Source organism: Canis lupus, chromosome 14, assembly GCF_048164855.1.
Source record: "Canis lupus baileyi chromosome 14, mCanLup2.hap1, whole genome shotgun sequence".
Classification (NCBI taxonomy): Eukaryota; Metazoa; Chordata; class Mammalia; order Carnivora; family Canidae; genus Canis; species Canis lupus.
This window is the reverse complement of record NC_132851.1, coordinates 14,954,805-14,973,532: the sequence shown is the minus strand read 5'-3', so window position 1 is coordinate 14,973,532 and position 18,728 is coordinate 14,954,805. Positions and strand designations below refer to the sequence as shown.

General features: G+C 30.0%; 1 protein-coding gene and 1 non-coding gene across 2 annotated transcripts in view; both read left to right on the top strand.

The window, feature by feature from the left end:
- The window catches only part of CSMD3 (CUB and Sushi multiple domains 3), a 1,168,727-nt gene that overhangs the window by 474,821 nt on the left and 675,178 nt on the right, over positions 1-18,728 (top strand). Inside the window, exons 8-9 of the mRNA XM_072774281.1 lie at positions 8,365-8,442; positions 15,864-15,951. Coding sequence (XP_072630382.1) covers positions 8,365-8,442; positions 15,864-15,951 — 166 coding nt within the window. The remainder of the gene's footprint in view (positions 1-8,364; positions 8,443-15,863; positions 15,952-18,728) is intronic.
- On the top strand, positions 14,730-14,835 carry LOC140604397 (U6 spliceosomal RNA). Its single transcript, XR_012007300.1, has one exon. It is a non-coding gene; the product is annotated as a U6 spliceosomal RNA (small nuclear RNA).

Genomic DNA, 18,728 nt, shown 5'->3' with positions numbered 1-18,728 from the left:
TCTTTAGCAGCATAACTCTGGATCAAATACAACTATCACAGTTCATCTATGTTTGTTTTAAGCAGAAGCCAGGCAACGATTCCAAGGCTTCTAGTGAAAAAGTTAGGTAAAATATAATAATCTGAAATGAGAGAGATGATGACATGACATATTGTTACTTATTAAAGTAATAATATTTCCTGGATTCTTTTATTTAAAATTATTCTCTATAACAATGAAATTTTTAGTGGAAGTATATATTCCACTGCCTCAGTCTGATGATATTCATTAACTGTGGTCCCTATTATTCCAGCAGTTGTTTCTTTCTCAATTATTTTCCTATTAAGAAGGCATTATAGTATACATAAGTGATGTCTGATGTCAACTGTAAAACAAATATGAAACATAAAATTACTCCATTTATTTTGGGAAAAAATAATAAACCTGCGGGTATATATTTTATTGAGATTATTTGGGAAGTTTTTCCTAATCCTTATATTCCCTAAGGCATCCATGTGAAAACTAGGTCTATCCTAAACATCCTACTTAAAAAAGAAAAGAAAACAAATGTTATCATTTTTCATCATACTTTATAGTGAAATTATCCGTAGTAAAATTAATTTATGAAAATTATGGAGAGCAGAAAATACAAATAAAATGAATAGAAAATTATTTCTATTCAAAAGACTATATCAAGACAAAAAAGAGCCTAGGAAAAAGAATGGAATGGATCTAAATATTTAATTGTAGGAGTAAAGATAAGCTAAAAAGTTCATTTGAAGCTATCAGAAAAATGAGGATTAAAACAACTAAAGGCTAAGACAGTTTTAAAAGTGTTAAACATGTCTGTGAACCACACCAATGGTGACTCTTCCCATATGGTGACTTTTATTATGCCAATTATAAGAATCCCTGAAGAGAATATAAAAAATCCCACATTTTTCTTATAATCCTGACATTTTACAGCCCGCCATAACTGTAAGACCTGTTACGCCAAGCATTGCGGGTGCATCTGCTGGTATCTTCATAAGTGTTTTGAATTCCTGAATTTGTTCCATTTCTGGGAGAGAAGAAAGCCCATATACAACTTTTAGAGTCTTTATCCAATAATTAGTTGTGTGATTTCTCAATTATTTAATCATCCATTGTCTCAAATGAAAAACAAAAGAATTGATTCAGACTTCTGAAAATTAACAAATTGATTTTATCAAGTATGAGGTTTCTTTTCTGTTCTATTTATTTTTCCAAGTTAAAAAAATTATACTTATGTCTCAATGTGAAATGATTGAAAAATAAGATTTCAAAAGTTTAAGGTCTACGTTAATCTCATTAAAACTTTTAGACCTAATAGCTTCAGAATCTTCTTTTGTAAAAATGAAATTAGCCCCTTACAAGAATGCCTTAAATTATGCTGAATAACTATACCTATGTTCATAAGCACTAGCATGATTGCATATCTAAGGATATTTCTGTATATTTTTACTAAATTTACTATTTTGGTTAGAGGATTTAGGGATATATATATATGTATATGTGTATATAATATATATATATGTATATAGGTTATGATCTTATGTATACACACTCATACAACACAAGTTAGAAATCCAGAGAAATTAGATGATTTACCTTATGTACCATCTCTACATAGTGAAAAAGACATAACACCGAATAGTTGAAAAGTTTTAGTATATTATAGTCCCAATTGTATTAGCCTCTGAAACTGATTAGATCTTAAAATTGTAACTGGTAGTAACAATGATAAAAAAACAACTAACATTTATTAAACTCTTGTGTGTTCTGATACTTGAAATTTGTTGTAGAACTTAAGCATAGTGATACAATATATAATTGTAAATTTTCTTTCCGCTAAAAATTGGACAACACATGCATTTATATTTATACATTTAATGCAAGATTAAATACTAGCCTGAAACTAGCATGGTAGCATAAATCAAAGTTTAGGACTAAAAAAATTAGAGGATATTAACCGTATTACTTAGTCCAATAATTTTGAAAGGGATAATGCATTAGATTTTAAGTAATTTCAAAATTGAATATGTATCATTTCTTACTACATTTGATTTAATTCCATCATTTCAAATTTGAGAATATTTTGAATCTTACATATACCTAATATGTAAGTCCCTACAAGTGAATTTATCGGTGCTTTTGAACATATTTAGTTGTACCACTGCCTTTTTCAGTAAATGGTGGTCAGTATTATTTCTTTTCTTTTAACATATTGTGAAATAAAATATGTTTCACAAAGATTCAGGAGCCACTTACTAGCACATTGTTAAATTTTCTATTATGCCTTTTTAGTGTATAATTCGGAAACATCATCTTATTGCAAAAAACCTCCAATCATTGTGTAAATTTATACTACAGAAACGTTTATAATGCAAAATTCTTTTCTCAGAAATTTGTATGGAGTGGTAAATCTTAAATGAAAGTTGGGTAAAGAGACACTGCAAGAATACTACCTAAGTTTTATTCTACTGTCAATATAGTTTCTTGGTCTTTCTTCTCTTCTTCTAAGGAAAATGTGGAAGGAGTGACTGATTAGCCAGCCTTCATGCTAAATATGTTCTGAAGAAGTATTTTATACTGCCAGTGTAGTATGTAGAAGACAGATGTTAAGTTTTAACGTGCTTAGGCCAGTTACATAGAACCACCATCCAAACAAAATATATCCTCTTAGCACAGTTTAATATTTTTATAATCTCTCTCTCTATTTTAAATTTGGGGATAGAATTGAATATTCCAATTACATCAGTCTTCCCTTCTCCCTTTGGTCCAAAAGTGGGCAACACATACATTATATACACTTTATGCAAGATTAAGTGCTAGCCACAAACTAGCATGGTAGCATAAATCAAAGTTTAGGACTTTAAAAAAATTAGAGGGTAAGAAACATATTACTTATTCCTAGTAATTTTCACCTAAAAATTCAAATTCTATACCTAAATACTTCAAGATACATGAATGAGTCACTTAGAAATGAATAAACAACTTATCCCATGTCTTTTGGGACCAGAACATAGGTCTCCCAATTCCTAGCCATGTGAGAGAAATGCCACAAAATAACACATCATTCTTTAACATTATATTGACCTGTAACAAACTTCCTAGCCAATGACTGATTATCTTTCTTAGTACCCAGGTAAATGAATCTGTCCATAGTGAGATGTGATATATTCTCTAAATCAAACAACCCCCACACATATTAGTTTTAATAATCAAAACAAAACCTAAAGGAATTATTTTATTAGTGTAATTTATTTACTAAGTGTAAAGATAAAGATAGAAGTGAAATTAATTCAAAATAAGAAGGAGGGCAGCCCTGGTGGTGCAGCAGTTTGGTGCCGCCTGCAGACCAGGGTGTGATCCTGGAGATCCGGGATGGAGTCCCACGTCGGGCTCCCTGCATGGAGCTTGCTTCTCCCTCTGCCTGTGTCTCTACCTCTCTCTCTCTCTGTGTCTCTCATGAATAAATAAATAAAATCTTAAAAAAAAAATAAGAAGGATTATACATCCAGTATCATGATATCAAACACACTAGAGAAGAAAGGCATTATTATACACTTGAAAAGTTAAAATGAGGCAAAAGTAACCTCCCCATTAATAAGAATTACTTACTTTCTCAAAATAAATGATTGACTTTTCTCAAAATAATCTGATTTAATCACAGTTTTAAAATGAAGCTACTGACACTTGTAAGATAAATTATTGTCAAAATAAATACTACAAATTTGGAAGATTATGATAATGAACAGAATATTGCATTTATATTTTATTGTTGTGTTAGAATATAATCTAGGTAGAAAATGAAAGGTAACAGTAAATAATGCTATTGGTCTTCTACTAGAATCCCAAAGAAATCTGAAATATTTTTTTCCAATGAAAAAATGTTCTGCTCCTTAATACTAAACATGTCTGTTTTTTTCTTCCAAAGATAATAACTGCAAAATTACAGACTGTCTTTATGTAGTAATGAAAGAGAATGAAAAATATTTTTTTAAATGCACGTATATGAGTTTTGAGTCATGTAGTGAGGAGTCTATTGATTTTCAAATAAGGATCTTCAAGACAGGAGATGTCTTATGACTTTTAAGTTTTATTTATTTATTTTTTTGACTTTTAAGTTTTAGAAGCTCAGTGATAGCGAGAACAGTTAAAGATCATCTTTTCCAAATCTCCAACTGATAGCTGAATTCCCTCTATCCCATTTGTGTGATATGGTCAGTTTCCTAACATTAAACACTGGCACCAATATTAAATCTATTACCTTACTCTTTTTTTTTAAAGATTTCATTTATTTATTCATGAGAGACACAGAGAGAGAGAGAGGCAGAGACACAGGCAGAAGGAGAAGCAGGCTCCACACAGGAAGCCTGATGTGGGACTCGATCCTTGGACCCCGGGATCACGCCTTGAACCGAAGGCAGACGCTCAATCACTGAGCCACCCAGGCGTCCCAAATCTATTACTTTCCAATCAATTTTCTCCTAGTAATACCACAGGTTCTCAGGTTACACTAATAAAGATTCTCTAATATAAAAATAAAGTCATATGATACCTGTTTCAGGCACACACACATATGTTGACATTTGAAAAAAATCAAGTTCTTTATCCATGTATGTGTATATATGGTTAATTTTAATAATAGGCATTGTAATTTAAATTAAATAAGTTCAAATAGATGACTTTGGCTGGTTAAGACGGATGTTACATGAGTTTTAAGAAACATCAATCACTATTTTTTGGTAAGTTTTAAAATGCATTTTAGAATTCAAATTGATTTTGGAGATAACACTATAATAATTGATCTGAAAAATACTGCAGTGTTATTTCCCTGCAGTGGTTTAAAACTACTTTAACAAAGATTATGGAAACAAAATGTTTTTTTTCTAGTGTCCAGGGCTTACAACTAAAAAAAAAAAAAAAAAAAAAAAAAAAAAAAGGTAGATTTGTTTATTGCCATAATATATTTCTTTCTCCAGACTTTTTCCATATTACAAAATATTTCTATTCTACTAAAAAAAATATAAGTCAAACCAAAAAAAGCAATAAAAGTTAACAAAAATGAACAAAAACTGTTTAGCATGTGAAAAGCAGAAGAAAACAAAGAAAATAGATATTTGTGCATATGGCTATCTGTCTTGCATTTAATTAAATTAAAAATAACTATTAGAACATACATAATTTTATATATTCAAAATAGCTTTATACATGACACTACTTCTACTTGAATATTCATTCTTTTTTTTTAAGATTTTATTTATTTATTCATAAGAGGCACAGAGAGAGAGAGAGACAGAGACAGAGACAGAGACACAGGCAGAGGGAGAAGCAGGCTCCATGCAGGGAGCCGGATGTGGGACTCTATCCCAGGTCTCCAGGATCAGGCCCTGGGCCGAAGGCGGCGCTAAACCGCTAAGCCACCCGGGCTGCCCTGAATATTCATTCTTTTACCAATTTTTCCTTCCTGATTTACGATTAATAAAGGAAATCACCCTGACAAAATACTTTAATTAAATGAGCTAATATTTTTGTATTAAAATCATAAAAATATCTTAAGTATGTGCTTATTGTTTAACATAGTCTAAAGCTTTTGTGAATTTAAATTTTATATTATATTCCATTCACTCCTTTTTCTCCTCTAAAATGGATAGTCTCCTGGCCTTCCATCTTCTACATCCCTATTACATTGCAATACATTTAAAAATATAGATTTTTTCCTCAATTTAAGTTGAAAAAAAGATATTTAGAAAATAATGATAATAAATCTAGGTTCCCTTAGAACCAGGAAACTATTTAAAACTCTTTGGTCTGAGGTGATGCTTTATGAGCTGGGTATTGTTCCTGACTTCACTCAACCAAATAGTCAAGTCTAAATGTAAAGCACCTTACATAAAACTTTATAAACATAAACACACACACACACATACACACCTGTAGCTTGCTTTCTTTTTCTTTCTTTCTTTCTTTCTTTCTTTCTTTCTTTCTTTCTTTCTTTCTTTCTTTCTTTCTTTCTCTTTCTTTCTTTCTTTCTTTCTTTCTTTCTTTCTTTCTTTCTTCTTTCTTTCTTTCTTTCTTCTTTCCTCTTTCTTCTTTCTTTTTTTTCTTTTCTTTCTTTCTTCTTTCTTTTTTTCTTTTCTTTCTTCTTTCTTTTTTTTCTTTTCTTTCTTCTTTTTTTTTAATTATTTATTTATTTATTTATTTATTTATTTATTTATTTATTTATTTATTTACAAGAGACAGAGAGAGGCAGAGACAGGCAGAGGGAGAAGTAGGCTCTGTGCAAGGAGCTGGATTTAGGATTCTATCCCAGACCCAGGATCACGCCTGAGTCGAAGGCAGACACTTAATTGCTGAGCCACCCAGGTGTCCCACATATTGTTTTCAACATTATTTATACTTCATTACACATGATAGAGTTGAGGGTTTTTCTATTTGGTTGTTTGTTTTTACCTTCTGGAATTTACGTCTTCAATTTTGGCCTTCTGGTTTAAAATTTTCCCATGTATTTTCCTTTTATCTTTATAAAGAATTCCAGATTTGTGTTACAACTACCATGAAATCATCAAGCTTGTCTGTAATAGTTGAAGTCAGATATTATAGCACAGAGGGAAAGTAGAGCTAGAATTCCTATTTATAATTCATGTTTGGATTGGGATTATCCAGAAATATACCTCAAAATATAAAATGCATATTTTATTTAGAATAAGGAAAGCAGGAAAATTCACAAATGGCAGAATGAAATTTAGAGCAATTGAATACTCCAGTAGAACTAAACTCTGGCTTGCCATGGGAATGGAGATGTCGAAGAGAATTATAACAGAAAGTACAACTTGAGAGAGAAGAGTAGTCATTCTTTTGCTGATAAAGAATCCCAGAGCTATCAAGAGACTGAGCTGCCATCTACTCCTAGCTTCTCATTTTAAGAGAAAAGATAGATAAAAAAGCAGATTCTTATCCAAAATCACACAACTAATAATTTCTAAAAATTGGGACTCTTAAATCCAGCTCCAAAGATCACTTCCTTCTTTTTTTAAACATAGTATGTATAGATAATTCATAACTATCTATTCCAGTAAATCATCCAACCCTCTCTCTAGCTTTCTACTTTTGAGGTATTATTAAGAAACAAATCACCATAAAATATTTCAAAACCAATAAAATACCCATGACATGAACTAAGTGGGTAAAATAGCAAGTAAGAATTAGTGAAATGATCGTTTTAAACTATGTAACAAAATTCAGATTTGCTTTTTACCAAATTATGGCATAAACAAAACCTAATTTTCTAATGTAACCCCTAGCCTGTAAATCTTATAAAAATCAATATTCCTACATTGTAACTGAAGAAATTAAATATATCCCTTGTAATATTGTTCATGTTGGTTTTTTAAAAGAAAATAATAGATATTTAAATATCTCATTACATCAGGTTGCATAACTTTTTTTTTAATTAATGGAGTTTCAATTAAATAGATTTCCTTTATTTCACTTGAAGTCTTTATTGTTTATCATTCGTAAAGAGTACATAACAACTATAGTTACTCCAATAATTTATAACTAAAAAATAATACTTTTCCTTAATTCAAAACACTCGAAAAATGTTTTTAAAACATTCCAGTTACTTCAGTTCATTTATATTTATCTATTAGGTAAATCCAGTCATATCTATCTTAATACAGTGCACAATGAAATATACCAGCTTCTTATGATATTGGCTTTCAATATTGTATCATCAAAAACACAGCAAGATATTTTAGATAAACTGATAGTTGTAATTCACTTTTATAAATTTTGTAGGCTATAAACTGACATCAATCATAATGTCAAAAGCAATGACTTTGAAAGGAAATCATTATTGGCAGAAATACTAAAATGTATTTTAAGTTTTTCCAATAGCATTTTCTTAAGGGTGTCCTCGTGTTCACTTAGGCTAAATAACCTAAAAAAAAAATCAGTTTAGGAACCTAGTTCATTAAATTCTTTCCACTTTTTAAATGTCTTGGTACTTTTATTTTTCTAGTTTAATTTTTTCATTAAATTTGATGAATTGAAGTTATATAAAGTGTTAGTATTTTGCTCTCATATAAAAACTCGCATAATATTTAAAAGCATATCCACACATATATACAGGATTCTCCTGACAGAACCCTTAATATCTTTCACAACTGCTTGGTATTTTACTACTTAGTGATTATATTGCTATATTTTCTTTTTTATTTTCTTCTGGGTACCCTATATCAGGCTTAAGAAAGCAGTTTCTGTAACTTGCATAATTCAATGCTAACAAAATTTGTTAACTTGAATTTTATTTTAAAATTGTATATCCTGATACATGTTTTTGTTTGTTTTCTTAACTAGTGAAAAAGGCCATAGATTTTAAATCTAGAGGATTTAAATTGTTTCCAGGGAAAGACAACAGCAACAAGTTTTCTATCTGTGAGTGTACTCCTTTTTTGTTACTTTCTCTAGTGCAAGAGTGAAGTTTGTGGTGTCTGTGTTGTTTGTGTGTGTTTTATAAAAATGTTTGTTTATTTACCAAATTAACTGCATTAATATCTATATAACATGCATGATTATTATTCAATATTTTCTTGTATTTAAATGTGTATTGAGTTAATGGATAATGTGGTAAACCCCCAAGCTGAGGCTGTTTCAGATGTAAAAATACTCTTTGAGTTAGTATGTTGGATAGCATTCTAGTTTTGTAATTCTAGGATGTGAGATTTTTAAAAAATGTGAGTAAAATTAAATTGGTGATTTCTTACAGGAATTTTTGTTCAACATAAATATTTTTTAGGGAAAAAATTCTTTTTATAGCAATTTTTCATTTAAGAAAAATATATGTATTCTCAATTTGAATGAACTTACTCATACCCTTTAAGTCAAGTTTTTTGTACATTAATTAGTTAACTATAGAATTAATTTTTGTTTTCTCTTGGAAATCACAAAATGTCTTGAAATACATGTATTTATGTGCTGATCAGTACACAATTTTGCTTAAGATTCAAGGATTTGTAGATTGCTGAGGTTCATCCTTGAATCTCATATTAAGAATCACTGAATTACAGTATTAATATTTATTGTGGTAAACAAACATACAATTTTTAGGCAAGCTATGCATTTTTGTATTTATGTTATAAATCAATAGCAGATTGTAGAAATTTTCTACCTGTCATTCATATATATATGTATGTATATGTATATATATGAAATATACATACATAATAAAATACATTTTATATATATGTTTTATATATATATATAAGAAATTTGGAAAGAAACCACTCATGACAGAACATTTGACTTTCTAAAATGACATTGATTGTAAATAAGTTTAAGTATTATAAATAACATATTTTAACAGAAATATATTTTGAGCATTATTATTTTTATTCAATTCCAAATAATCTGATGAAATGAGTTTATAGGTATTTCTTTAACAAATATTATTTGTTATGGTTATATCAGAAAATATTTTATCTTCGTATCTATTGACTTGTATATATAGTAGTAAATGTCAGAAATTGAACAATTAAATCAATTATCAAAAAACACCAGGGCCTATATGTTATCTAACATTTTAAAGTATCATAATTTTAAAATGTGATTTTACATTTTGTTAGATCCGAGAATACTAAGCCAAAAATAACAGATATCAGTAGTAAATCATTGATCAAATTAGATTGCCTTTGTACAACACTAAACAGTTCATTTCAAAGTATTTAGCTATAGAAGTATGATTTCTTGTTATTTTGAGGGGTTAAAACATATCCATGTTTAAAAGAAATAGTGTTATGGTAATATTTTCATAAATAAATCATTTGCTATATTTTGGAAAGATATTCTTCCTATAAAAGAAAATATAAAGAGAAAAAATTGTCAAACGAATATCCTGACATACCAAATTTCATCATGTCAATATGAAAAAGAAGTTATATCTTCGCAGGCTTGAATATTAGGTTTACTACCTTTTTTCTAATATTTTTTTCTGGCCAATATATTTATTTTGGAACTCTAAATAGAATTATAAACTATACTGTTTTCACCCTTTCCTCATTTTGGCTATACAGATATTATTTTATATGCTGCATGCTTTGAGTTTTCAGATGCCCTGGAAAATTCAGGCTATACTAAAAAAGCTAAGATTTATCAAAGCATTAGAATCTATGTAACTCTTTATATTTTATATATTGCCTTAGTGTACATAATTATTATTTTTATTGTTCTTGTACAGGGGTTATGAGTTTACAAAAAAGGAATTTAGACATGATAGTGTATCTGGTAGGCAAAAAAACTAATTCTTTTAAAAATATTTTATAAAGGATATTTGGGTTAAAATTGTCAGAAGAAAAGTTAATGAGGCAAAAAAAAAGTTAAACATGAAGCAAAAATGTTAACTTACTTTGTAATTTTATTTATTTATTTATTTATTTTTATTTAATTGATGTTTGATTTACCAAGATATAGTATGACACCCAGTGCTTATCCAGTCAAGTGCCTTCCTCAGTGCACTGTCACCCAGTCACCCCATCCCCCCCACCTACCCTTCATAATTTTAAAACATAATTTGTATTTAACCATTTGTATTTTACCATTACAATTTATGTAATAGATAAAATATATTCTTTTACTTTTTTATTTTTTAATATAAACAATCACAAATAAAACAAATTATGTATTGCCAATTTCTTATACTCAAAATAACAAATCAGCGTGATATTAAATTTCACTTCACTACATTTTTTTCAAAAGATTTTTATTTATTTATTCATGAGAGACACAGAGAAAGAGAAGGAGAGACACAGGCAGAGGGAGAGGCAGGCTCCATGCAGGGAGCCTGATATGGGACTCGATCCTGGGTCTCCAGGATCACGCCCTGGGCCGAAGGCAGGCGCTAAACCACCGAGCCACCCAGGGATCCATCAAATATTTTATAATTAATTTCAAAACTTCATTCTTTGTGGTTGTTTACAGAAAATGATTATATATATTTTTAATTTTTATCAATATTACTTATCTATTAACAAGTAAATATTCAGGTCTTCATCTCTCTGACATCATTTACTCAACACAGGGCCAAATAATTTAGAAGGATATAATTTTACCTTATATAAACCTTTCAAATGGAAAAAAAAAAATGCTTGTGTTTTTTGAAAAACACAGTTAATTCTGTTACAGGAACCGCCAGAAGTGAGCATAAGCGAGGGGGACATGAACTATACACGTTGCCAATATGTCTTCCCACAGCAGCACTTCTAAAGTTTAACTAGGAAACAAATTAATAAGAGATTCAGGAAAAGTGACAGCAGTGTTCGTGGGGAGCATTTGGTCGTTTAAATGTTACTTTAGTCTTTTTCTAGCTTTAATACCTGACCTCTAAAGGCCTCTATCCATCCCTTGTTGTTTTTCATCAAAAAGTGTAGATTTGTCAATAAACGGGAAAAAATATTTTTTGAGTTTTAAAAATAAAAGCTTTTTTAAATTTTAAAATGTTGAACTTAGAAACCTGTGATCTTCCCAACTTTTCTACTAGGGTCTTCTAGAATATTAAGGTGGAATTATGAAGAAACTATGAGCTTCCCATAATGTATTTTTAAATTTTATTTTATCTTCAAATCCGTACTTTCATTCATTTCATGTTACTCATTTATTCTATAATTCTATTTGAGCTACTTCTTCAACATTAAGAAGGTAAAATAGTGAATAAAATATAGTTTCAGCTGGCAAGGATCCACATTTTATTGAGAAGCTCAATTAAGAGGCAATTCTTTATAGAATATATATAGAATATATAGAATTCTTTTATAGAATATATAAAATAGCACTCTGTCAACATCCATGGTGTATGAGCTCAGAACAAGATCCAAAACACTGTATTTCATAAGACGGAATAAAAATGTTAAATCTGAGTCTAAGAAAGGCGACAATGTACCCGGCTGGGTGAGGTAATATGGAGGTGACTTTTATCCAGAATCTACTTGCTTTTATTTTTGAAGTAAATTATGTCCCATATAAACTCAGAAGCCTCAGAAAACGTGGTTATTCCCTTAAGATTGTCATTAGGGTTAAATGAGTTGATATATGTAAAAGATGTAGAATATTTCCTGACACATAATTATTATATCTTTATGTTGACTAAGTTTATAAAGTTTTCAAGCTAGAATATGTAAAAATATGGTAAATTAATTAAGATTCCTGTAGCATATTTATAAACCCATATAAACCCACAACTTCAGTGTGATAATAAATTATAATTCATTTTTTTTTTTAATTCTGTAAAATTTACCCTCCCCTCCCCTATTATATCAACTTCTTTGTGGAGCAAAGAACTCATGTTGCATTAGTGAAAATAATGGACATAATAAACATCCTTAAAGATCAGAACAAAAAGAGTATTCCCAATAGTGATGCTCTTTTCAAGAAGCAGCACCCTGTCCATGTAATTAAACTCTTAAAGAATACTCATGTTCTTACCCCTCAGAAAATTACTATTCAATTTTTTAAAAAGTGAAAGTGTTAAATCTGTCAAATTGCTTAAATGGCATTATGTAGTGAAAGCAGCTATTGAATGAATACTACTAACTTCATTTAAAATTCTTGGTATCACTTGCTATGAGCAGTTTTAAATATTTTCATATTTCAGAGAAATAAGATATTATGCATTTTGTTCTTTATTTTTTAATTTTAAATGTGTTTAAAGAATATTAAATACATGTATCATGCAGAAGCTTTCCCCTTATCTGTACATTTTAAATTGGAAAGTCTTTCCCTTATTGCAGATATCCAAAAATAGTGGTTTAAAGGACACTTCCAAATTGACAAAAAATAATTTGACAATTAAAATCATAAGAAATATAATTAATTAAGTGAAAATGATAAAAACTATGGATATGCTCTGCATTTTAAGATAAAACATTTGGTAAAGAAGTGTTGAATTTTAATTTGTGATGTCATTTTGGTTTGCTGAGCTGTCTGGACAGGATGGAGGGATTAGCATTTAAAAGTAGAATTTTTTAAATCAACTGGCCAACCTAGACTAAGACATTAACAGTATGACTTTGAAAACATTTTTAACCTCTTCATGCCTTAGTTTCCTCATGTACAGTAAGTATCTAATAATAGTAGCTCCCTTTAGATTTTTATGAAGTTGAAATGTGTAAAGGATATAGAATAGTTCCAGACACATAGTTCCATGTTAAGCATTAGCTATTGTTAAAATTCATGTTAACCACAGGGTTGCTGCTTGAGATAATAATGATAATAAAATGGAAGAAAATGAATTTTTGTATTATTTTTATTTTCTAATGTATTCACAGATCAGTTTTACATTAACCTGTAATCTGTGTTGTAGATTGTAAAATAATATGCTAGGTAAGCTCAGGTCATGCCACTTCTTTATCTCCACTCCATGTCAAAAAAACACATTTAGGTAACATAAACTATGACATTTTCAAAAGCCATTTAAAGATAGGAAATAGAGTGTTTCCCATAGGCAGTACTTGATTCATTGAAAACTACATCCAAGGTATTGTTGTTAATTAAATGACTATGGAATAGTCACTGAGAAGTTATTAACTCAATCTAGGCATTATGGATATATTAAAATAATTATGTTTTCCCTAATCTTTATAAAGTATATAGTCTCTTTGGATATGTGACCAAGGAATGTGAAACTACTAATTTATGATATTATAAGAATTTTAAAACTGAATATAAAATTTCTCATGTTACGTAACATGACATATTAGAATTATCTGGAAAAGTTAGAGATTGTGTTTTGCAAAAAGTGGGACTTGAACTGAATCTTTAAAATTAGAATTTTGATAGCTAAGTAGGAAAAAAAGGAAAACTTAGAGATATGGGGAAAGTACAAATAAGGCAGGGGTGAGCATGGCTGGCTGGTAAAACTACAGAACAATGAAGAACCCACTGAGCTTGAGTTATGGACTAGTGGGAAGTACAACTGATATGGTAGAAATCTGGAATCATAGGATATTTTCACATTAATCAAAACTGTGTTTGAGAAAATTTAACCTTCCTTTTAGTATTCAAGATGGTTTGGAGATAAATAATAATGGAGTGTATAAAAGCATCAGTGATTACATTGGATCTGAGCATGCACATGAGATAACAGTAGGGATTTCAGTGGGATTATCTAGTAGTAGATCATTGAAGGGGCAGGAATAGAGCTTGGAAAAAAAATGATAAAACAGTATATTGGAACTTATTAGCAAAGAGGTAATTTCTTCAAGCCATGAGGGTAATATAAAATCGAGACAACTGTGGGTCACTGCCTTTGAATTTGTCCACTATAAAGTAAGAGAGCAGTCAAAAGCAAAGAGAAGGATACAAAACAAAACAAAACCAACAACCCCAGAAAGTTAAAGAGGAATGAAATAGCAAGTCATCAGACCAAGAAGAGTAAAACTATCATATATTTTGCAGGGATTGGTGAATATTTAATAAAGTTGTCAATGAGAATATTGATTAGGGATATTTAAGAAAGTGATTTTTATAGAATGAAAGGAATAAATATAAAATTTCATATCTGATTGAAACTATGACAATTTTCCAAGAACTGTGACGGGCATTATCTGATAGTTATCTTGTTATCCAATAAATCAATTTGAACATATTGATCAACCTGAATTAAACAATGCAGAGATCCAGCAGTTCTCAACATTGACTTTATATTAGAATCACCTTAAGAATTCCTGAAAAACATGCTTGCTTTGGAGCACATATACTAAAATTGGAATGATATTGAAAAGATTAGCATGGCCCCTGTGCAAAGATGACACACAAATTCGTGAAGAGATCCTGAAAAACAAAATAAGCAAAAAACTGATACCCAGGGTCCTGCCCTAGACTAATTGTGTTAGAATATCTAGAGGTGGAAATAAGTATCTTCATTCTTTAATGAAAGTTCCATCAGTCACTCAGATTCACAGTGTAGGCTGAGAAGCATTACAAGGTTCAGATTTCTTTTCTCTGTGGAATCTCCACTCAGGTACTATTCTTTTCTCAAAAAGCAGATAAGTTGATGAAGCAAAATAGCAATTATTCTTTAGTTCATTAAAAAATTGAATTTATGAAATAATATCACTCACATATATCAGAACTATCAGGTTTAAAAATATTTCTATTAAGATATCTGCCTTGGGGATTTAGTTACTCACTGTGATCACATTCATTGAAAATATTAATGTCTTTCATTAATTGAGTGTTCTGAAGAAAATGCTGAAAATGTGTACAATGGCTAGTAAAACATAATCATGTATATTGCTAGAGGGGAAAGCCATTGCTTTGGTTTTCAGAATTATATCATAATTCAGTGACATGTTTAGTAATTAGAACTATAGTTTTACTTAACATTGGCAGAGCATACTGCTTTATTATATGCCAAATAAGAAGTGCTAATAATCTTAAACTTTTCCCATAGGGTCTTATTTTTCTTTGGAACTTTAAAAATAATAGGCACCCAAATGACACTGTCATAGCTGATAGTGACTTCTTTACTGCCAATACTTAATGGAAACTCTGGCACTGATACCCTGGGAATGAATTTCCAGAGATTTCACAATTTGGTAGTAATTAAAATAAAGTGTTAGCTGTTAATTTGTTAATATTCAGAATAGCATGTCATTGAGGATGAACATCAAACTTACAGGTCCACTAATAGAAAAAATGCTTTCTCTTTATTACTGGGCTATAAAAATATATTTAATCTTTCTACATCTAAACTATAGTGATTATAAAAATAAGAATATATTCTATGTAAATTATTCAATTAATTTTTCTTGATTTTCTAACCATGTTTTGATTCTTTCTTTCTTTTTTTTTTTCTGTTGTTACAGTAAATGAGGGAGGTATTAAAACAGCTTCCAATTTATGCCCAGATCCAGGAGAACCAGAAAATGGGAAGAGAGTTGGATCAGATTTTAGGTAACAATTTGTATTATTTATCTCATTACTTTGTCAATGTTTAATTTAAAATTTAAAAATAACTAATAATATGAAAATAAAGACGAAGTCATTTAAAACAATGGCAGTTAGATTTTATTTATTTGTTACTATTAATATTTCAGTGCTTTGAAGTGTTTAGATAACATATCTACTTTATTACAATACTTTTCTGGAATTTAAACAATTTCTTGTCATATCTTAAGTGAAAAATCATGGTCTTTGGATTTGAAAGACATGAGTTAGAATTCAAATTCTTCTTAATAGTTGTCTGATCTTCAATAAGTAACTGAATCCTCTCTGCCTGAGTTTCCTGTTTTGTAATGTAAATCAAATTTAGCACATATAATGGTGAGTTTCAAATGAGGTACTGCCTGTGAAACCTTCCTGCAAATGCTCTATAAACATTTTATAAGTATTTTTCAGAAGTAACATGAGTATGTTGTATCTTCATCTTAAAATTAGCTTTTATTTTATTAATTCAAAATTAAGTTTACTAACAACCAAGAAATGCACATAGTATATGTGGTAGGCAGTAATTTGCATAATGATATTTTAAAGCCTTGAAATTTTAGTAGACTTGTATAGTCTACTAAAATTTTAGTAACATTCTGTAAATAAATGATACCAAGAATCTTATAAAATATTAAAGTTTAACATTCAAAACTCCTTGCTTTTAGAAAGTGTCCATGATACATAAATGTTTAATAAAATTATTGATGATGATTATACTTACACTTAACACACATTTACTATTTTTACTTCTTTATATAAAATTATTTCTATGAAAGACTAAAGAATATCCCTGTGCATGGGGGAAATAGCTCTTAGAACAGTGACCTATGGATATTTTTTCCCCATGGATCGTTCAAGAGGACTTAAAGTTACACTTTCATACACATGGGGAGGAAGAAAAAATATAATTTCAACATAAATATAATTGGAATTTTCCACAAAAAATTACAGAACTTTATTGCACCAGCCCCATAATTAATATACATGATAATATTTGAAGAAAAACACTAGAAATTTAAAAGACCAGAGATCTAGTCAAACTCTGATCTTAATTGACTTCATTAAAAATCAACTAAAGCTTTCAGCCTCAATAATTAGAAGTAATATTTTGTAGACTACAAAGTGATAAGCAATTTACCATGTGTTTTCTACGTCTTTTTCATTTATTATAAAATCTTATATGGCATTTATTCTTTTATCCCCACTTTACAAATGAGAAAAATAAAGCTGTGTTTACCCAGGTAATGATTTGATGGAATTGAAATTTGAATTTATTACTTCCTGATTCCAAAATCTGAACATTTAATCACTATATTACATTATGTTTTGAAGTCGAGCAAACTTCATTTAAATCCCATTCTTTTTTTTCTTAAATCCCATTCTTGCCATAAACTACTTGTCTTCTCCAAGACTTTACTTCCTAAGATCTAAAAATGAGAATAATACTTATTTCATAGGGTTAAGGAAATTACATGAAATGATGTATGCATGTAGTAATTATATAGCTTGAGACAAAAGAAATATATAGTTGGGTTTAGTGCCGCGTGCAGCCCGGGGTGTGATCCTGGAGACCCGGGATCGAGTCCCACGTTGGGCTCCCTGCATGGAGTCTGCTTCTCTCTCTGCCTGGGTCTCTGCCTCTCTTTCGCTTTCTCTGAATAAATAAATAAATAAATCTTTAAAAAAAAGGAAGTATATAGTTAATGCTAGTGGCTATTAGAGTATTATATATTTACAGAATAATTATTATTAGCATGAAGTTTTGGTCCCACTTTTTTTTTTAAGATTTTATTTATTTATTCGTGAGAGAGAGAGAGGGAGAGTCAGAGACCCAGGCAGAGGGAGAAACAGACTCCATGCAGGGAGCCTGATGTGGAACTTGATCCTGGGATTCCAGGATCATGCCATGGGCTGAAGGCAGGTGCTGAATCACTGAGTCACCCAGGAGTCCCCATGGTCCCACTTTTTATAGAAATATATGGCTGTATTGGAAATAGACAATATAGTAAGTTAAATTGCCTTCAGATGTAGTGGATTCCATTTATAAGGTTATTTTGTAATCATATTTCAATCATCATGACACATGTTAGGCATGAAGTGCTCACAGTCAGGGGAGCCTGGATGGCTTAGTCGGTTAAGCATCCAAATCTTAATTTAGGCTCAGGTCATGATCTCAGGGTCAGTTCCATGTCAGGCTCCACACTCAGGGGGGCAATCTGCTTGAGATTCTCTCCTCCTCTGCCCCTCCCTATCCCCTTTCCCTCTCTCTCTCTCTCTTTTTCAAATAAATAAATCTTTCTTAAAAAAAGAAGCTCACAAACTAAAATATAATATATTCATTATAAGTTAAGAATATACATTGTGTGAAATGTTACAGATGCACAGAGGAAGTAAGGCATTGTGGGAGGCTAGGAGATAAGGGTGATAGGAAGTTAACATTGAGCTAGATCTTAGAGGATGATTAGAATGTGATATAGAAAGAAGAAATATCCAGTGAACATTTATGTATTCATTATCTGCATACATTATTTGCCTATTATGTACCTGGTCCTATATAGGAACAAATAAAACACACAAGCAGACATAGTACATGCCTTCCATAGTTCTTGGAATTTAATGGCAGAAAAGACAATAATAGTTAAGTAGTACATGCAGTTGTAATAAAAAATTTAGAACAGTTCTGTGAAATAAAAAATATAATAATAATAATAATAATAATAATAATAATAATAATAATAACTTCC